The sequence below is a fragment of the Haliaeetus leucocephalus genome, unplaced genomic scaffold, assembly GCF_000737465.1.
Source record: "Haliaeetus leucocephalus isolate CR32 unplaced genomic scaffold, Haliaeetus_leucocephalus-4.0 Scaffold228, whole genome shotgun sequence".
In the NCBI taxonomy this organism is placed as follows: Eukaryota; Metazoa; Chordata; class Aves; order Accipitriformes; family Accipitridae; genus Haliaeetus; species Haliaeetus leucocephalus.
In genome coordinates, this window is record NW_010972664.1 from 21,141,305 (window position 1) to 21,162,437 (window position 21,133).

Below are 21,133 nucleotides of genomic sequence, written 5' to 3' on the forward strand. Positions count from 1 at the left end.
TTCTTCACTCAGTGTGTGCACCCTGAGGTCATTCCCCGTTGGCCAAAAAAAAAAAAAAAAAAAAAAAAAAGGGTTCAGGCTCTCCTTCTTGCCCATGCCTGCCCTCAGTCCCAATTCCTCCTCCTTCTTATTCCAAAAGAATCAACTCAAACAACTGAGCTTTCACCAGAAGTTGGTAACTTCTTTGAGAAGTGGTGGTTGTCATAAATGAGAAATCCTAACCCCTGGAAAAGTAATTTCCGGTCTCACTAGAGTGGATGCCCAGTGAGAAGCATGATATCAAATCTCCATATCATGCTCTTCATTGCAAGCCCATTAACAAAGCCATCAGGCAGCCCATTTTCCCCTGTCCTTTCCCCCCCATGCCTTCAGATCACCTCAAGCCTTTCAAACCCTCTCCAAATCCTCAAACACCAGTAGTTTCATCTCTGACTTTAATGGAAATCATTAAATCAAAGGGAACACAGATCCGCAAGCAGGCTGGTATCACGTGCAGCGATATTGGTGTACCTTGGTATCAGAGCTGCCAACACTCCTCAGAGAGGCAGGACTAGAAAACAAACCGTGGAAGCACACTGGGGCAGGCAGCTCTGGTGAACAACCATGGAGTGGGAGGTGCTGGAGTGTCACACTGCAGTCTCACGCGTGTGCTTCACATGCTCCTGAGTGTACATGTCTGCAGGCAGACGTCTCAGTGCGTGCTAAAGAGTGTCTCTCTGGTCAGAAACCTGTGTGAGCATACGTTCCCTTGGAGGGGCTTCGGGAGCAAAACAGCCTGTTGTTCCCTAGAGTTCAGGGGTCTGAGTAGGAGCCAGAGGGGCTCGTCCTTTGCGGAGAGGGTGAGGAGAACTCCGGAGAGGGTTTCCAGAGGCTGCAGAAGGAAAGCAGAGGAGGAGGAAGGAAAATGGGGGTGAAGGGGGTGTCAGGGGGGAGAGAAAGAAAGAGAGCACCATTATTATCAGAGGAATAAATCTTGCTTCCAAACTTTTCCAAGACACTAACCTCATGGAGCCCACCGTTACCTGTCCTTCTCCCTCCCTTCCTAAATTAGCATGCAAAGCTATGTAATTCTTCAACATGTGATAAATCAGAAAATGGGGTTATGCAGCCATCCTGAGACAGCAAAACCAAACCCCTCCAAAGCACCTTCTGTGATATTGTTGAAACAGACGCCACAGCTCCTTTGATGTTGCTCTCAAAGCAGGTGTAAAACAATTCCTACTAACTTAGATACCAAGCTACAGGCCATCAAGCATCCATCCATCCACCTCGCCCACCAAATAGAAAGCCACCCCCAGCATATAACAGTACAAAACTAGGCAGCAACAGCTCCACATTTTGCAAGCACTTGATAGAAACAAATGCGATATGAAAAGGGGAAAAAGCAGGTGGCTTTCAGTTGTTTGAATTTTCATGCAAGGAATAAAGTTTAGTTTGCTATGGAGCGCTGAGCTATATACAGCAGTACACTGTTAAAGCAAGCTTTGAACATAACCTTTGAATCTGCCTCTTAAACAGGCAGCCTCTAAGTTATTGAAACATCTCTTGTCCTCAGAGAAAGAATGTGCTCATTAATGGGATATCACAATCTGTCTTGCTCGTGAGCAGACTAGAAACTCTTTCAAGGAACTTGGTGATAAGCATAGTGGGCCAATACATATCCCAGGAATATTTTATTCTGCATGATCTTTGCAGCACTTTGGGCATTCAAGAGTTGCCCTCCTGCACTGTGGTATTGCAAGGTGGCTGTTGTAGTGACAGAAAATGAAAAGGAATGTGATCCATAGAAGCACTTCAGCACGGGGAATTTAGAGAGCTGGAAGGTGATTATTGAGGTTGGAAGTTGCTGGGGAAGGAGACAAGAACACAGACCAGGGGAAAGCCCCAGGGGAGCTCTGACCTCTGGGACCGCACCTATTGCTTACTTCGAACAATGACACTGCAGGGAATATCCCTGTTTATTATGGATGTTTTCACCAGTTCCAAGGGAAAAGTTATGAAAGTGCTTTTCTTGGGCCACGGCAGACCTGCTCAGATCATCTGCTAAGCTCTGACAAGTGCCTGGCCAGAAGGGAAGACTGCAGCCCCTCTGTATCACTAATTTTTGTGGTTAGGCGCTCAAGTCGCTGTGGAATACTGTCTGGACGTGACAGCTGCTGTTGCGCTGCTGCGGTGTGATGTGACTAGGATACCCAAGTGGTGAGCAGAGTAACAAGGAAGCACTTGTTCCACTGTTATGAACACACTAAACAAAGTTTGTTTTCCTTGTCTAATTACCTTAGAAATTAAAATACCACACTGGCTATTGTCTCCAGACTGACAAACAAGGAAGATCATCCTCCTCTCCCACCCCAAATACCAGCCTCTGAAACATTTGGGCTTTTATCGCAGGTCTCTACTGCAAGTATCAGCATACCTTGACACTGCCTCATTCACAAGATCTAGAAAGACAAAAACTTCCAGCTTCCAACATTTTCTAAAAGGATTGTGTGAAAGAAAGAATAGCTTTGTGCTGTGTTGCACAAGCTTTCCCCAACACACACATACCCACACACCTCTTGTGTGTATGTTCCACAATATCGACTCATTACCAAAAATGGGTGGAAACAATTCAAAAAAAGCTACGGTGTTCCTTGCCTCCTTCCTTTTTTAATTGCATTTGAAATTCTGATTTTATTGAGCTTGATCAATGAGCAGAATTCTGCCAATGACCTGAGAATGGATACCCTTCTGCTGAGAAGACAAAACACAAGCAAAGCATAGACAAAGTGACTTCACCATGTTTACAACACTATCTGCATTCATTCAGACATGCCTGACTGTTAGGAGGATGGCTGTCTCATAAGTGATTCAGTGCTCCTGCCTCTCCAAGTAAGGATTGAAAAAGCTACAGATTCATATCTCCAGCAGCCTACCAGCAAAATGAGGAACTCCACATTCCTAGGACTTCTAAGCTAGAAAACAAATGAGGATTTTTTTTTTCTTTTTCTCTCTGTGCCTCCTTCTTAAAATAAAAAAACAAACAAACAACCAAAAACAACTAAGCAAAACTCTTGCTGACTTTTTATCTGATTCAAGCAAAACCAAATAAACTTGTTCCTTCCCTGGCCAGTTTCTTCATATCCCAGATTTTAAATTTGGAGGCATGGAAGCAGTACAGGAATAGGCACATGACTCAGCTCAAAGCAGAACTGTACAAAACAGGAAAATCTTTCAAAAACTAAGAACAGCACCTAGATGAATCAGAAAAAAAACGCCTTTTCTACCAGATGCATACTGCAAATAGCAAGTGCCGTCTGACCCAGACAGCCTTCCCACGTAGAGCACCGAGGAGGGACAGTCCCTTTGCCGTCATAGCGGTGAGGCTTGTGCACAAGCACTGCAGGGTAGGGAAGATTACTGCAGACTTGTCAGGGCTCATGGCAGGAGCGTGTCCTGCTTCATTCTCCCTGCCAGTGAGTCCACAGCCCAAGCATTTACAGCCCAGCAGTAGACCCAAGCAGGCGCAGGGAAAACCAGGATGCGATGGTGCACCGTGTTCAAGGATGCCTGCTGGAAGACGATCTCCCCAGCCGCAGCCCAGCCCTGCAACTTTCTCCCTGCCATGCAGAGCCAGCTGGGACACTCACAGTGGTCCCTTCTAGGACAGAAATCCCAGTCCCAGGCTTGGTGTCTGGCAGCTGGATGCCAGAAAGCAGCTGTTATGGGGCAGCAGCAGGAATGCACATTTTGGGGTCTGCAGCTGGCATGCAGCAACTGGCATGCAACGGCTGGCTAAAAGGAGCTCAGTGTGGAATTTCTCTCTTGGCCACTCGGATCTGAATTTCAAGCACGAGCCACCCTCCTGTCTATTTCTGTTTGCGTGCATTGCTCCTCTGCCCCAACATCCACCAGGCCCGGGAATTTTTCCCTTGCAGAGTAAGGAGTTGGCATTTTGGAAGAGAGCATCTCATTCCCACTCACCGGAAAGCAGACTTTGGGACATGTTAAAACAATGTTTAGCCTGTTCAGTCCACCCAGGGTGATGGGAGGCAAGAGCTATACCACACAGGGCAGTCTTTTCAATACCTTACTGATTTGGCTGAGACGAAGCTCAGCAGAAACAAGGAGAACAGAACAAATGCTGGGATGAACTGTGGTGGGCAGGGGGGAGGAAGGACTCTGAGCTTTCTCCCCCTGCTCAGACTGAGCACTTGCAGGGTGTAGAGAAACTCCTTGCTATCAATCCTCTGTAAACGCTGGAGCTGTTTCTACCCCTGTCAGCATCTCCAGGGTTGTCTGCTCTCTCACCTGCAGACATCTTTCTCAGCTCAGTACTGGAATATCTCCAGGCACGGCTCTACCTCATGGCGAGCCAGGTCGAGCCCTGTGGGATCTCTGCGGGCAGTCACGTACCAGCCTGGACACCATTTCAGTTTCTCTGCATCTCCCGAGGGATGGAGAGAGGACAGGGCAGGGAAGAACTTCCTACGGCCAGGTTACCAGCCCTTCCACCCCATGGCGTGGCTGGTGCCTGGAGTCAAGACTCTATCCTGCTGCTTTTCCTTAAGAAAATCACGACAGCTCGAGCCCACCTCCCAGGATTCCTTGGAGCAGCAGGCAAAAAAAACGCTGCGGAGGAGCAAACCCACAGCAAACGAGGGCGAGAGGCTGGGGGCCGCCGCTCTACCCAGGCAGTCGCATCACGGGAAGGACTTGCTTCCACACGCGGGTACTTACGCGGGGGTCCCACACAGGGTGAGGCGTGCCCGTGCCAGGAGTGCCCTCACTTCATATACTCCCCTTCGCTCACATAGTCCATAAAAGACCCCGGCAACTCAGCAAAATCTTCCAAGACAAGACTGGTGGAGTCCTCACCCAGCAGGTCACTGTCGGGCCGGGATGCCCGGGGTCGCGGCGGCGGTGGCGGTGGCGGTGGCTGCGGAGGGGGCTCAGAGGCACCAGCCTGGCCGGGGGCAGGCGACGGCTCCTCGCAGTCCTCCGACTCCCCCTCGGAGGAGGCTGGCCCGAGGACGTGGTAGAGGCTGGGCAAGCGGATGTCGAAGCGAAGGCCGAACTTGGCGAAGAGCTTCTCGTTGAGGGAGTAGAGCTTCTCCGAGATGTCGTAGCCCAGGTGGGAGGAGAAGAGCCGGGCAACGTAGCGGTCCTTCCTCAGGAGGAGATACAGCTTCTTCCTCGGCCAGGTGATGAAGCTGCAGTCGGTCTCGGCCGTCAGCGTGACCTGTGGGGCAGGGAGGGAGCGGAGTGAGCCCCACCACCTGGGCAGGGGTCACCCGCCTTGGGGCTGCGTGCCCCTCTCCATTGAAGGCCCCCAGCCCCTTTGACACCAGCTCTCCTTGGGAGACAGCGGGGCTGGAGAGCCAGATTGTCCAAGCTGAACGATCGGATAAATCCTTATCCACCTTATTCTTCCTCTCCCCAAGGAGCCGGAGACCAGGTTTTCCTATGCAATTAGTGGCATGCCCTCGCTTAAGCTAGCCACGTGGCTGGCTGGCTGGCTACGTTTCACCCTCTCACTTTCAGATGCTGCTGCATCTGAGAAAGCCCTGGGTGCATGAAGGGCCACCAGGAAGCCCTGCCTGGCTACCCTGTGCCGGAGGGAAATCCTGTCTCACCAGTTCTGCTGGGACCTGTAGGGCTGAATGGCCTTGAAGGATGAGTGGCACAGCTCAGCGAGGAGGGAAGGAAAAGGGTTTTACTGTGTTTGTGTGTAGATAGGGAACTCACCTGAGGTTTTATTGGGTTCATTTTAGAGAACATTTCCTTTTGCTCTGGGTTTTGCCAATGCAAACAGAGGCATTTTTTCCCCCTCGTTGTAAGACCATACTATTAATAATAAAAAACATTACATAACACATGAGTGTATATTGTAATATATAAATATAATAATAATAAAAAAAAGATAAGAAACACAGGAGGGGTCAAACTGCCTTGGGCCAAAGAAGAACATCCGAGTGTAATGGAGACACTGGCATGTGAACAAGTGCCAGAGCCAAAATATCCCGGGGGCTCCCTTTCACTCTATATCCAGGGGTCTCCTTGGCCAGCCACCATGGCAGAGGGCCACTGGGAAGCTGAACACAGCTTGGCTGCATGTGTGTGTCCTTGGGTTTGATATTTAATGCCACTGACATGCAAGCAGCTGCCTTACGAAAGAAATACGGGAGATAAAACCTGAGAACTTTCCCAGGCCGAGGCAAGCAAGAGGAAGGGTCACATGGAAATTGAAATGACCTGGATCTCATTTTCCTAACCAACTTCTGGCACAGCGATCAAAAGCCTCCACTTCTCATGAGGGATTGAGATGTAATAAGAAAACTTGCCTCCTAACCAGGACAGCAGGATGGATTTCACTCATGAATCCTCCTGACACAAGTGCTTCAGCATTGGCAGAGCCCGTAACTCAGCCTTCTGGGGGAAATTGCCAGCCCTGAAACCCAACTCCTTCAGGCTCTGGGAGCCAGCAGTCCCATGGGACACAGCCAAAGCTGAAAGCTCAAAGAAACCATCTCTCCTTGTAGACCGAGTTGCACTTCTGCTATTGTTTGGCAGGCTCAAGATTGAAACCGCTCAATCCAGAAAGCCATGGGGAAAACTTGGGCAAGAAAAACATTCCATGCCCTCCTCCAGCAAAGACCCGGAGTCAAAACAGGCACTTTTTAAACTAAATGATTGTGATGCTAGGAGTAAGTCTGAGATATGCCACAGAGTTTTATTAACTACTCAGGTAAGAGAGACTAGTGGGTTAAACAGCTGCCAAAAGCAGCACATCACCATGGCTAAGCACGGCCATCAAGAGTAACGTCCTGCCAGGAACACGGACTGGTCAAGTCTCACCTGCTGAATGCTGGTCTCACACAGGCTGCTACTTCTTCGTGCTCCTCAGTAAGCAGACGCAGGTTTTAGGCATTTGCAGCACCTGGTTGCAACGTTTCCCCACTTAGGACTCTACCTGCCCATCCTGGTGCCGGGCACAGCCAACCTCCCCGGCCAGTCCTGTATCGCAGAGCAGGAGAGGGGCCAAGAGCGTGGTGCTGGCAGGGCTGGTGCAACCTGGCATCAGCTTGCTCCCGAGCTGTCTCGCACATCACAGATAAAGACATTCAGGAAGTCTGGGAACATTCAGTTCCACAGAAATTAGCTCAGAAAACGCTGCACACTGTCTTTGCAGGTTGCATTGCCATCCAGACGGCCGTTTCCCTGCCGGGAGCACCGGGCAGCCATCGTTCTCTCTGCTGGACTCTTAGGCAAATATGGTCCAGGATTGAAGCCCTGTGCAAAACACGAGATACCCCCACCCTCAGCACAGCCATGCTGCTGTTGCCCTCTCTACCCCGTTATCTTGGCCCGACATCCCTATTTCTGCTCACAAGCTGAGGCCTGTGCCACAGTCACACAGTCCACCAACTCCTGCAACTAATCCTCTTGCAAGACCGTAATCACTGGTGGTGGCATAGATTTCAGGAGCGACCGCCGTGACCCTTTCACACATGGGCCCAATTCAGACCTGAGGAAAGCAGATTCGGAAAGCTGCCCTGGTTTAACCAAGTCTGAACGTGGCTGCCCTCATGAGAAAGCAGCATCGTTCCCTCATGACTGTCCCATGTTCCCAAGGGATTAGCAAAATCCCTCCTCACATGCCCTAACTGACATATTCTAGATTGACATCCTGACAGGGATCAGCCTGTCCTGGGATGTGAGTTAAAGGCAGAGAGATGTGGGCTTAAGTAATCTCCTCCAGAAGGAAAGCCAAACAAATACCGTGGGGTGTTGACAGCAAGAGCAAAATCCTTTCTGTTGCTGCAAATAAGAATTGGTCTGGCCTCTCAGCAAGGGATTCTTCTGCTCAGAAAGAACCATATTCGGGTGTGAATCATCCTTTCTGCTTCTCCACCCCAAACACATCACCATCAGAAGCTTCTGTGAGGAACAGAATATTTATGGATCTACATCACTGCTGCATATTGCCGTGGCTGCCATCCTGATGCTGGAATGATGCACCCTGCTAGCAGCATGCAGGGCAAATGCACCAACACAGGTACTAGGGAATGCTGTAATGGAAGAGAGCCAGCAATCTGATACCTCGTCTCCCTGCTAAACTGGAAGGAGCTCCACATTCTACTCTCCCTGCTGTCAGCTGATAGTAGGAGCACACACTGAGGTCTTCAAAGAAGGTAGAAAAAAGATAACACAGCTGATCGCACTATCCTGTCCTGGCTAAACCACAACGAAGGGGAGGAAAGTATTCCTGGTTAGCTTTGAATGGCGTAATGAGCTCCCTCCGTCCCCTTCTCAGACATGCAACAAAGCAGCAAGGAGCGAAGCTGGGCTGCTGCGGCGGCTGTGCGGGGTTACCTGGAAAGTTCCTTCCTCGGAGGGTCGCAGCGACTCCCATTCTGGAGAGTCCAGGAACTGATACGGAAAGACGTAGTGGAGGAACTGTCCGTCCTGGCTCACTCGGACCCTGCAGAGAGGACAGGCAAGGTGCACAGGCTTAGGCCACAAAATAGACGTCACACGAACCTGATCAGCTCACACAATGTGCAGGCAGCTGCTCCCACCAGGGAGGAAAGGACTTCTCCTCATCTCACGCACGTGTCTCATACCCTCTCCAGGACAGCTGCAGATGCTCCAGTCTATGGGGCCGTCCCTCCTTTCTCTGTGGGAAACGATATTTGCTGCCACTTCCCAAATTCCATCTGTTTTCTGTTTCCTGCTACAAAGCCAGCCCTCACACTTGCAATGCTTGGTCCTGAACCAGGACTTCTCAGCCCTCAAGACTGCTGCTGCTTTTCAGGTACTTCTAAGCCAGCCTGTGGCTCTTTGTACTTGCATCTTCTTTCTGTCCCCAGGGTTGCACAAGGGCATTCCCTGCCTCGATGCCAGGAAGCTGTTACACCCAGAAACCCCCAAAATTGTATTGGCCATCGTTCCTGACACATCATGCTGTGAGCTCATTGTTTGCTGCACGTTACCATTCAATCTCTCTTGGCTTCCCAAGTATCCCTTTCCCCTATTTTTGCTACAATTGCCTACCAATGTCAAGGTCAAACTTGCACCCAGCTCTGCTGTGGGAGCAGAGAAAGAGAGCTGCACAGGCCTGGGGCAACAGCAAGGCACTCGGGAGCTCTATTTGTAGCTCTGCACCACCAGATTTGGGGCCTCTTGCCTCCCTGTCGCCATGTTCCCCTGTTGTACGATGCACAAAGGCAATTCTTGCTTTCAGGAGTTACAAGGCTCAATTCACTGTTGGCTTCCAGTCAGCTGGGAATGCTGCCTGGAAGGGTCAGGGATCGCAAGACAGGTTTCCTTGATCCAGGCACATTCTGCATTTCTAAGCTTCCCTTGTCTTGCTACTGTTCAGTTTAAGAGGGGACACCATAATAGTAGCAATGCTCTGTTGGCTCAGCAAGGACCTCACGAGGCAATAGAGTGGGTACCAGGAAATGCAAATCCAATCCCATCTCCGCAGAGCATCCTCAATCAGCCAAGATGCATACCTGCCACTGCAAAAGAGAGCAGAACTACCCCACCAGCACTGTCCTACTGTCCCTTGCAGCACTTTCATGCCCACAGAGCAGCAGCAGATTATCCAGTGCAGGGCAAGACAGCACAGACTCTTTCCCACTAACATTTTTTGCAGATATGGTAAACTTCGGAGCAAGCTGCTCAGCACAGACATTTGGTAAGGGGAGACACCTAATAGAAACACACGTATCCCATTTCCTCCCAGAGCTTTGCCATTCAGCACTGGTCAGTGGTCCCAGGATGCTCTTAACACATCCTAGAAAAGGGACAAACACCAAAAAAAAAGGAAGCCTTCCTTCTTTACAGCCCCCCTCACCTTCACCAGAGAGAATGGACCACCACAATAAAACATGAGCCCCAGGTGATGCTGGGTTTGTCTTCCCAAAGGAAAATCCCTGTGAGACACACCTCTTACAGCTCAGCCCTGCTCCCATTTACAGATCTTCTTCCTTTCCCACTCTCACTTGACATTAGTGCCAAGTGCATGGCAGCAGCTGGGAAGCCAATATCATTACTATTTTGCATTTGGATTTTGCAAATCGTTAAAAGATATGTTCATAGAGACATGCCACGGGATCTCAGGTGAAAAAATAACAGTACTTCATCAGCACAGTTCGCTCAATAATCAAATCTTCAGTAAATGAACAGCAAATGTGCATGGCTTGCCAGGAATCAGCTGTGACTATCTAGAGGTCCCCGAGGTTCTCCTTGATGGTCCAGAGGAAGGAACATCATGAACGCATGACAGCACAGGGAAAGAAAGAGGTCTGATGAGGCGGGATCCACCACAGGAGAGCGCTCTCTTTTTTGACAAAATGACCCTCAAGGTGAAAAATTTCGGAGCCCTGAGGGTCAAGGCATTGGGAACAGGGGTGGAACCTCTCCCTGAATCCCACTGCTGGCCTGGGGGAGCAGGTGAACTGAGGACTCTGCGTAGTCAGTGCACATCCGTTCACATCACAGAGGTGTGTCTGGTAACCCCAGAGACCACAAGTCCGGACGCGCTGCTTTCCTGCCTTCAGAAACACTCTCTCACAGCCAGTCTGCTCCCATCAGAAATAAGATCATTTTAAAATGACAGAGAAAGAGGTAAGGATTCCCCAACAATATCACAGGCAAGGCTGAGCTGGGCTGGCTGCTTCACTGCACACAGCTTGATTCTGCAAACTGTTCCCCGAAATGGTCTAGTTCAGAAAAACAAAAGAAAACAAAAACAACTCCCAAAAGCAAATTACCCCCCTCCCCAACAAACAGATGCATATCTCAAAGGAAGGAAACAATCCTCACCCCAGTTTCTACAGGGGGTGAAAATACAACAGTAAGCCACAGTGCTTTGCTGTCAGACGTTGTTCAGAAACAGGAGAGCCTTTACCTGCCAGACAGCAGCAACGAGAGGCGGTCAATGGGCGTCTTGCCCTCCACAGCGTAATTCTGGTCTCTGACTAGCGACTGGACTTGCTCTTCGCAGCACTTCACAATTTCTTTGTAGACTTCCAGGGGCACCTGCAAGGGCAGGTACATGGTCTTGTAGAGGAGGTCAAACTCTTCTGGGATGGTGTCTTTGCGGAGCCGGTAAGCCAGGTGAGCCAGCTGAAGCAAGCAGGCGAAGACGAGCAGCATGTTCCAGACGAAGATATCCAGCCCGCAGGCGCTCAGCCAGCCCCACAGAGCATAGCAGAAGTAGCCTGGGGCCAGGAGGCCAAAGATATAGAGGGACCCAAAGATGCCGCTTCCCCCCATGTAACCCAGGAGGACGACGCAGCTGGCCAGCTGGTAGGCTGCTCCCTCCATAATCTCCTTCCAGGCATCGCACACCGGAGGCTGGAGAACAGCCTGGTCCCAAGAGAGGCTGCTTGCGCTCATCCTTCCCCACTCCCCACCCTCCCTGGCCGTCCTGCGCTCAAAATGAATTGTCATACACAAAGGGTGCTGCAGGGGTCTGAAACCAGAGCTGCTGGGTAGCTGTTCCTCCTCCTCCTCCTCTTGAGCGCCGGCCGGTCCCACAGCAGCACGCTTCAGAGCGACATGTTAAAGTGCTGCTGAACGTTTTTGCACCCGAAAAATCCCCAAAAGGCTTGTTTCTCCTCTTTGTGGCTCACAAACCGTCGGCTGGCCCCCTCCTTAGCCACACCAGTGAGAAAAGGAGCTGGCAAATACGAGGCCAAAAGAGCTCAGTCAAAGAAAGTGTAGAGGCCATTAGCTGGAAAACTTGCAGACAGGACAGAGATCTCGTCGCACTGCCTCTCTCGCCAGCCCTCCGGCAAATGGAAATAGCGACTGCGAGAGAGCAGTGGAGGGAGCTGGTGTTGAGTGTGGAATGTGTATCACTTGGCAGTGGAAACGAGAGAGACCCCAAATGGATAACCATGTTTGGAATTGAAATCCAAGGAGCAAAAGCAGCGAGGAGAACAGAGAGCAAGCACGCACCCGCTACTTAACATAACTCGGGCGCCCAGATAAGCACAGCACAGCACGAGGAGGGGAAAGGAAAGGGGAAAACAACCAGCTTATCGCAGCCAGCTCCAGCCACACGTGGGGCTCCGCACCACTCTGCGCTCCTGCAAGAGAGCGACTTTCACCCGGCACAAAAAAGGAAAAAGGTCACCCCCTTCTCCCGCTGTGGCTCGTAGCAGCGGCAGGAACTTACCAAGAGAGGCTTTCCAGAGCCTCTGGAAAGGAGAGAAAGATGGAGAAATGCTTTCCAGGCACTGCAGCACAGCCTCCCCTTGCTCCAGGGAGCTCCATCTCGTGGGGTGTTTCAGACCAAGGGGCACGAGGTAAAGCTCTGCACGGGCAGACAGTTGTGACTGCAAGGGATAAAGCTAGAGTAAATGAGGTGTTGGGACACAGCTTCATCTATCACAAAGAGGAGACTATCCTGCCTAAAACTTTGGGAGCGTAACATTTGGAAGCGTATTTTGTGGGGAAACCCTAGTTGAGGGAGGATTCTCTCATCCCACGGAGAACAGGCTCTGTTGGGAAGCATCCTTGGGAAACGTCATCTCACATTTTCATTTCTTTATAGCTATTTGGAACCCCTCAGACCTTCATTTAGCACGAAGAGGAAAGCGAACACTTTCCACTTGGGTAACCCAGGTCACAGGCACGAGAGGGGCCCTCCAAGTTCAGCCCTCCATGGTCATCTACAGAAAAGATGAATAAATGCAGTTTCTCCCCTGCTTCAAGTAACACGTTATCAGTCACACAGGCAGGATCTGCCAGGAAGCAGTTACATTTCAGGCATTGACGCAACCCACGCAGTCAGTCAACAGTATGAAGTCAGCCTGCATGGGTCAGTGGAGTACGGATAGGGTTTCAAGGGTGGTCGTGTTTCAGGCTGAGCTCGCAGCTGCCCTGCCTAACATGCCATTCCCATTGGCACCATTCACTTAAAGACACACGAATGGCCTCTTCTACCAACAGGCTCTGGAATAACACTGTCTACTGGGCGAGGCTGAAGCAATGCTTTATGGCAACCTTAAAGAATTCATCATGGTCTTGGACAGTACAATCTATCTCTACAACGATTAGTCCACGTGCAACATGGAGCGGTACGACTCCTAAGAGCAGCAAAGGCTGTGCCATCTTGACAGGTTGCCATGTGGGAAGGAAACGACAAATTAAGCTTTGCACAGGGGATGAGTACGATCCACTCAGAAAGATGCTTTCTGTTAAGGGTGAAGTGAAACAGGGAACCTTGTTTCCAGTGGTCCCTTATTTAAATGAAGAAATAAGTCCTACTGACTGAAGCAGAACAAGGCTCAGCTGCAAGAGGTATGGGGAAATGAAGAACTTCATTTCTCTTGACCTTCTCTGCAAAGAGGGAAGGATGACCTTATAGCCAAACCATTACAATAAAAAATCTTGGGAGCCAAGTTCTGTTTTTAATACCACTGCCATGTACTTGCTAGATGATCCCAACAACTTCTCTACCTTTAGGCCTCTGCAAAAAAAATCACTATTATAAGGGGCCCTCCTTCCAAGATGGGCTGACATTTGATGGTAGTGGGGAGTTGGGATATCAAGATTGCGAACACTCACAAGAAAGATACTTTATGTAAGATCTGTGAGACAAAACTGAACTGCTATGAATAGCAATGTAGAACTACATTAGAGGAAGCATTCTGAGAAGCAACATTGCAATTCCTCCCACCTTTCTGTACTACCAAAAAACTTCTGTGGCAACATCAAAGAAAGTGACAAAAGAAAAAAAAAAAAAAAAGTTATTCATTTCACTCCTCAGGTAAATTCCTGAGCTAGAAAATACTCTGGAACACAATGCTAATGACTCATTAGACAAAGAAGGTACTTCTTCTGGCATCTTCCAGAACACGGACAGGGGTGTTGCAGTAAGCCCAGAGGCACGCGCTGCGTCGCAGTGCTGCCGGGGCCAGCACCGCAGGCGAGGACAGCCCGTTGCAACCTCCCTGCGGAAGGTGGACAGGAATCTTTAAACCCACAGCATAAAGCTCTCATTAGAAACTATACAGCTTTTCTGCTGTGGCTGAACATGATGTAGAGCGAATGACACAGCCTTTTACAAGGTACATTTCTGAGCATACCCTAGAGATTAATTTAGGTGTTTTCAGGCCCAGTTTTTTAAAAGGAAGATTTGTCAAGTGGTTGAACCTCCAAGGCTCAAATCTTCCTTTCTCCCATGAGAGTATCATGGCCATACAGACCATCTTCACAGCACTTCCAGTTTTCCACTCAGCAAGAGTTCAAAAAGCTCTTAATTTTCCAAGGAGAAATTCTATTTTCCTGCCTTGCCTTGAATTAGAATACATGCCTCCCATCCAAGGATGCTGGGGTTCATCTGAGATCAGTGTTCTAAAGCCAATACAGATTCAAGGGGAAAGCCACACAAGTATTAAAAAGGAGATACCAAGGCCCAAACCAATTTGGAATCGAGAGCAAGTGCATACAAAACACCTGAGCAGCACTAAGACTCTTCCCTGGAAGAGGGCACATAAGGCATTTACAACAAAATGAGTCTGTGAAGAAGAAAAATAAGACTCCACTGATTTCCCCCCTTAAAATTAATTCAACCAGTAGCACTTAATACTTAGCCCCATGTAATGATGCAATCCAGGTGGAGCCTGTGCTATGTTTGGCAAATAAATCCTCTGTCCTTGAGAGCAGCACCGCACCAAGAGATTACCAGTCCCAAATCTCACAGCAGCTAAACGACTGGCTGTTTTGCCCATCCTCAGGAAGTCTACAGGTTCCCTACTGATCCCATAAGCTGAAAACTAGTCCAGTCACCTGTGATGAGGACACTAAGACCTTGGTGGCTTAAAGTCAGAGCAGGCATAATCAGACATCTCCTTTTTGATTTATTATACAGTGCATCGCTGGCATTAGTCTGCAAAACTGTTACTTACACGCTAATAAACCCTGTAGCTCCAAAATATCCACCTGGTGTTTCAAGTCACATTCAACTTAATAACTGTTGGGCAGGGTCTAAAGCCTGCTCCCAACAAGCTCATGGTGAATCACAAAGCGACAAAGACAGCACGTACTGTATTTAGTTGTACTGCTGTAAAGTTTAGTCAAGTTTCCTGCTGCTGCCACCTTTCATGCCCTTGCAAGTACACCAAGCACCCTGTGCAGGGCAGGGTCTGTCACCAGCTCCATCAGTAAATAGTAACACAGTGCCAGTAACTCCCACTCCTCGAATCAAGCCTTGAATCCACTCCACAGGAATCCTGTAGTAACAGATGAAGCCGCCCAGCAAGAAATGTGATTTGACTACAAGGTTTTTTCGTACTTGAGTTGTCCAGCATCCTTTCTATACCTGTTGCACACAGGTATCGCAGCATCCCACTCATCATCTTCCTTCCAAAAACTTCTAAAGTATCTACCATGCTTTTACCTTCATGCAGGCCCAGATGTCCCATTTCTTAAGTTTATAGAAAGTTGTACAGGGACCCATTTTTTATTTTCTTGGACTGATTTAAATAGCACTCCACTCTCACTTGACCACTGCCAAACCCTGCCCTGCTCTTCACTCTGTGGCATCATTTCCACAGTTTACCCAGACTGGACACGCTACCACAAAGCTGGTGCTCGTCCACCTTTTAACGTTCTCTTCAGTTCAAGCTCTGACACATGTTGATTCAACAATAAATGACCTTATTCAAGTTTCTACCTTGACACAATAAACGCCAAGAGGAACACCAGGTCCTGCTCCACAGCCAGCTACAGCGCCGCAGGTGGCTTTGAACGCTTTTTGCCAGAGCTACGCCTGCATCCCTTCTCTTAGGCTGGAAGCCAACACGGGCATAACCTCTTACCTCACGACAGGAGAGTAGACGAGCAGTGTAGAGCTAAGTCTAACAGCCCGGCTTGCCCCCTGCAAGCATTTTAGAGTATATTTCCTCAGACACCAGGACATTCATGAAACATTCCCGGAAGACAAGTCTAAACTCTCCTCATGCAACTTGTGAGCCTTGGCAGAGACACTACCAAGTGTCACATACTAAACATTCACAGCCTGTTCGTTGCTAGCTCAGAATACGCAGGGGCCAGCAGGCAGAGAAATGGTCAGGACTGCATTCATCCCTCCAACAGGATCAAAACCAAGAGAAGAATCAAGACAAAGCACAGATTTTGTGTCTTCAATTTCTGAAAAGAAAACTCAGCAGGAGGAAAGGAAGTAATCAGTGATGCCATCTTAAACAAAGTCAACTTACCAAACCAAGAAAAACATTAGGGTCACACAGCATGAAACCAAAAAAGTCCCACGTGTAACAAGCTACCAACCGCACTTTTTTTGCTCTAGATTGTAAGAAGGAATCAAAGGCCACAACCACCTTCCCACTGTCATGTCACACAGGTGAGAAAAAAAGCCAGAACATGAACACCCACGCACACCCCCAACAAAAACTGGGCAGAAAAAAAAAACCTTTGCTTTCAGGCAAGTGACCTGTACATACATCTGCAGTCCTCTGCTCCCTTTCCCTTGAAGAACTACTAGCTCAATAATTTGAGTTTGATATGGAAAGTACTTAATTCTTCATTATAAACAATGAAGCTTGAATCCCAGGGTAAAGCTACTCAAAAAAAGTTGGAAGAATTCTAACAGGGGAAAGCAAATCCAGTTTTGACTCTAAGGAAAGTTCATTTCGAAAGTGGTCATCTTTGTACAAGTACAGTTACACCTACCGTCACAAATGGCACGACAAGCTTCAGCATGCCTTTGCTGAAAGCTGTAACAAGGCTGTGTTACTAGCACGATTTCTCAATTTGCATCAGTGGGAAAACCTACCGAAGGCCCACCTGTTCAACCACAACACCGGAGTAATCAATGTTCTCATGTCAATGAGTAAGCAGGCTTTACTCATTCTCACATGCTCTTTTCAATGAGGAGGGTACCATTGTTTCTTTACTTAAAAAGAAACAGAAGTCAGGAACGCTGGTGATTTTCAGACTTTTATTACGAGGAAAAAAATATATTTTCTATAGTAGCGGTCAAGAGCTAACAGTGGAAAAGCCACAGACATGATGCACAGTCTATCATTAGAGACTCTTTATAAATAGATTCTTTATTTGTTCTTTGAAGTAACTTGCAGAAAAAATTCATTTTGCAGCTTTCCAGAACACAGTCACACCACAGACATCATCTAGAAGAGAGAGGAAAGACAGCTTCACCAAATGTGGATTTCCACGGGATATTGAGGGACAGTTCAACAATCAACAAAAAAAAGCCCCCAGCAACAAAGCCACAAAAAACAACCCCCACACTGCCCTAGCATTAGAAATCTAAGTTCAAGTTCAGATCTATTAGACGACAACAAGAGGCAGAACCATACTCTACTGCTGAAGAGCTACTCGCAAAGGCTGTACACTGCCAGAAGTCTTCACCACCCTCACAAGGACAGCAGTGCTTACTCTAGTGTCAATGAGGATTATTTTGTCTTCCCTCTCATAAGGAGGATACCTCTGCCATCACGAGCAGTACTCTGGGCCTTCCAGTGGCACCAGCTGAGATGCCAGGACACTGAAGGCTATACTCACCACATTCACAATCCTGCTCATCTCATATCTTGAAGCCCAGAGCTCTCATACACTCCTTGTGAGCTTCAATTAGGTGCCTGCAATTTTCTTCCCCCTTCTCAATGATGCTGCAGAAAAAAAAGATTTCCAAGGTTCAACAACAAAATGTTTGCTTACTATTAGTCAAAGCCACAGAACTGACAAGCTGTTGGGGACAATCAAAAATCCCTACTAGGCTCCAGAAATCTTTTTGCCTATCCTGTCCAGGGTAGCACTGTTTTGGAAAGTATAATACTATCTCAGAAAGGTGACCAAGTCCAGAGCTGTGCACTTAAAACTTTGATGAAACGCATAACAGAATTTCCTACGAACAGGCCGGTGTCTATTCCGGGCAAGTCTAGACAGGGATTTGTCATACAACACAAGGCTGTCGCATCACTTTATCAAGTATGCTGATCTCGTCAGCAACCAGTTTCAAATCATTCAGTAAGGAAGCAACAAAATTTCTCCAGTAAGAGACCAATACAGAATAGGTTGACCAGTAAATGACATTTTAGTCCAGCATCAGTTGGTACTTAGGGAACCTGAAGCAAAAAAACCTGTCCAGCTACTCTTAAAAAAATTATTTCACATATGGCAACTTTTGGTGTTACGCATCCATCCAAGTGTCTAATATATATTCAAATAGCGGTAAAAGCCTACCATCATCAGTATACGGCGTATACCGCAAAAGCAGTTTAGACTTGCTCTTTGATTTGACTGGCAGAGCGCTTCCTGTCCCCAGAGGCGGGGATTCAACCGCTCTGCAGAGCACAGGTCACGGGTCTGATCAACCCTCATCCACCACATTACGGTGTTCTTGCTGCCACAGAAAACTACCAAATTGTGAATAACTAAAATATCTTATTTTCTTAATCATTTAAGTTTTATTACAGTAAGTACGGACAGGTCTGCTGGCCGCCCAGGGCAACCCCATCTGACTCTGGACTTGCATCCTACCACCCTTTCCTTAGGGGTCCCTGGACTCACCTTTACTCTACCACCTATCTAAACATGCACCCCTAGCTTTAGCAAAAATACAGCTTCCAGTATTATGTCACCTACTGAACAACATCTGTACCACCTGTCAGGTTAAAAAAAAAAAAAAAAAGACAACTTGGTCACCAGATTAAAGTTTTTTAAAGATTTACTGTCATAGACAAAGCAACTCTACTTTGGGGGTGCATTTCATGCTGTTTGGTGATTGTGACTAAGCCTATAATTACAAATGCAGCTATATATATCATTGTCAAGTTTTGCACCTGTGAGAAAGGTCATCCTCTGAGACCTAAAAAACAAAGTGTTTTTTTTATTTATTTAAGGGAGTACAGCGTTTATAATCAATTAAACAATAAAAACATTACTACCTGCCGATAGCTGCTTCGGCCAGTCAACAGCAGTGAAGATTTGTAAGTGGCATTAAAAGCTAATCTCAGAAACCTGTTTTAAACTAGGGCTGTGAGATATTAATCTCCCCATTTCTCATTTACCCTTTTAAGACAGCTTCTCCTCCGTGCTCTCCCTCTCCCACCCCTCTTGGATGCTCCAACACCCTCCACCCGGGGAGCGTTCCCAAAAATCACCCCGGCACATCGGCAGGGACAAGAAACTCCCAGAAGGGTAACAAGGGGCAGGGCCGGGAGGGAAATCCAGCGGGTCAAAGCCACACCGGGGGCGGCGGACTGACTAAAAAGCCCCGTTAACTCGACGATGGGCCCGGCCCGCGAAGGGGAAATGCCCCCGCAGGAGCCGCCGCCCTCCCCGAGGGAGTCGGGGTCCACCAGAAGCCTGAGGCGGGACGGTTGGGGGCCCCTCACCAGGCGTCCCGCGCTTTCTTGGTCTCGGGGCAGGCGCAGCAAGGCTTCAGCGGCTTCTTCTCTTCCCGCGCCTCCTTCGCGTCGCAGCTGGCGGCAGCCACCGACGACATGGCGGGCGGCTTCCCGGCGGCCACGGCCTGTGGGGGGGGGGGGGGGAGAACCGGGCAGGGAGCGGCCTCAGCGGGGGGTTGCGTCCCGTCCCCGCCCCAGCCCCGGTGCCCGCCGCTACCTGCCTGCCCGGAGCCTGAGCGGAGAGAGGGAGGGAGGGATAGAAGGAGGACGACCGCTCTCCTCCGCCACAGGGACCGCTCAGCCTGGAGCCCTCCGCTGGTTCCGGGTAATCTCCCGGCTGCGGCATGCTGGGAGATGTAGTTCGGGAGCTCGCCTTCCCTCAGCCGGGGGGGCTGTTAGCCGTTATCCCGGCTCGGGGGCGGTTAGAAGACAAACGGATCTCCAGTCTGTAACAATCAGTCAGCGTGTCGAAAGAGATATTCTGCAGGAACGCGCGACCCCTACGGAGCCGGAAAGATGAGGGAAGGAGGGAGCGGGCAGGAGGGTGGAAAATGGCGTCAGCTCCTGAGAGGACCTGCCACCCACCGCAGACTTAGAGCGGCAACTGACAGGATTTCAGTTCTGCCAGAGCCAGGCCCCCTGATCAGAAAGTTGTAGCCAGCTACCTAAAGCTCTTTTTTCCTACTCGAGCAGTGAGGAAAGCAGGGGCTCAGTTCTTTATCGCAGTCGTGCACAGAAAACTGGAGATGTGTGGGAGCGAAGAACCTGCACGTGACGAGCACAGCCACCATCACTGGTAACGCAAAATGTTGCTGTTTCATGGCTGAGGGACAGCCTGGCCGGTCCCTGCCACGGGCAATCAGGGAAAAAAACACAGAGCTGCTTTTCCTCTGTCGTCTGCCCCAAACCAGGCATCAGCAGCCGCTCTTGCCTTCCAGGTCTCTGCTATGTACAAAACAGCCTGGCTATTTCGCCACGGCCTGTCAGCTCCCTAACGCAACTGTGTGCCACGCTTGTGCCTGCCACCAGCCCTGATGGCGACAGGGTTACACTTGCTCGTGTGTAGACTGGCAGGCACGTTGGCAGAGCAAAGGGACGCCCCACACAGGTAACGTGGGAAGGGCTGCACATCAGTGGATGTGACGCTGCTGAGAAGTTGGAAGGGGAAAAGAAGAATATGCCCAGTGGGATGCAGCTGCTGTGCCTTTTAACAGGGTGTAGCAAGAGACAAAGAAGAACTGGCAGCTTGGACCAGATACTAAGGGGATCCGAAATTGTAGGAACACTGACAAGAACACTGACAAGAAGGCCTGTATTTTAGGTATTTAATTAATTTCTGACTTTTAGGATGAGTTTTTTACACTTGGGGCAGATTATCCCATACTTGTCAATTACAGAGGTATTTATTTTGGTCTGTGACGAAAAGTAAATAGCAGTAGCTTCTATAAAACAGGTTGCATGCTCCCAGTCTCAGCAAAACTTAGGAGCTCAAAATATCTGCTAGGAATCTGAATACTCCAGTCAGGTAAAAGATTGAAAAGGGTCCTGCCCTATAGCATTCATGAAATATCAAGCAGCCCCATTGTTTTCAAGAGCCCTGGGCAAGACAGAGAGAATTATTTCATTATTTTTGGTATTTACCCTTCCAGTAAGCCAGGCCAGAAGTGAGGTCATTCTCTGTTGAGAGATTTTGCTTTTCTGTTCCTCTGGATCATACGGTGAATGCCAACACCACCGAC

The 21,133-nt window shown here is 49.0% G+C and overlaps 2 protein-coding genes across 4 annotated transcripts; both read right to left on the reverse strand.

Annotated features, from left to right (window-relative positions):
* Positions 1-620: 620 nt before the first annotated feature.
* On the reverse strand, positions 621-11,406 carry POPDC2 (popeye domain containing 2). 2 transcript variants are annotated; one of them, XM_010567460.1, is made up of 4 exons: positions 10,901-11,406; positions 8,356-8,464; positions 4,858-5,221; positions 621-871 (listed from the first exon to the last, which is right to left on the reverse strand). In XM_010567460.1, the coding sequence occupies exons 1-4, from the start codon at positions 11,389-11,391 to the stop codon at positions 786-788; spliced, it is 1,050 nt and encodes a 349-aa protein (XP_010565762.1). In that variant the 5' UTR covers positions 11,392-11,406; the 3' UTR covers positions 621-785. The 2 variants fall into 2 exon arrangements, with proteins under 2 accessions (XP_010565762.1, XP_010565761.1); XM_010567459.1 differs by having other exon boundaries at positions 791-871; positions 4,720-5,221.
* An 860-nt stretch (positions 11,407-12,266) lies between these two features.
* LOC104831709 (cytochrome c oxidase copper chaperone) lies at positions 12,267-19,643 on the reverse strand. 2 transcript variants are annotated; one of them, XM_010567457.1, is made up of 4 exons: positions 19,612-19,643; positions 19,383-19,519; positions 17,548-17,654; positions 16,938-17,153 (listed from the first exon to the last, which is right to left on the reverse strand). In XM_010567457.1, the coding sequence occupies exons 2-3, from the start codon at positions 19,490-19,492 to the stop codon at positions 17,570-17,572; spliced, it is 195 nt and encodes a 64-aa protein (XP_010565759.1). In that variant the 5' UTR covers positions 19,493-19,519; positions 19,612-19,643; the 3' UTR covers positions 16,938-17,153; positions 17,548-17,569. The 2 variants fall into 2 exon arrangements, with proteins under 2 accessions (XP_010565760.1, XP_010565759.1); XM_010567458.1 differs by lacking the exons at positions 16,938-17,153; positions 19,612-19,643 and adding an exon at positions 12,267-12,335 and having other exon boundaries at positions 19,383-19,557.
* Positions 19,644-21,133: the final 1,490 nt, after the last annotated feature.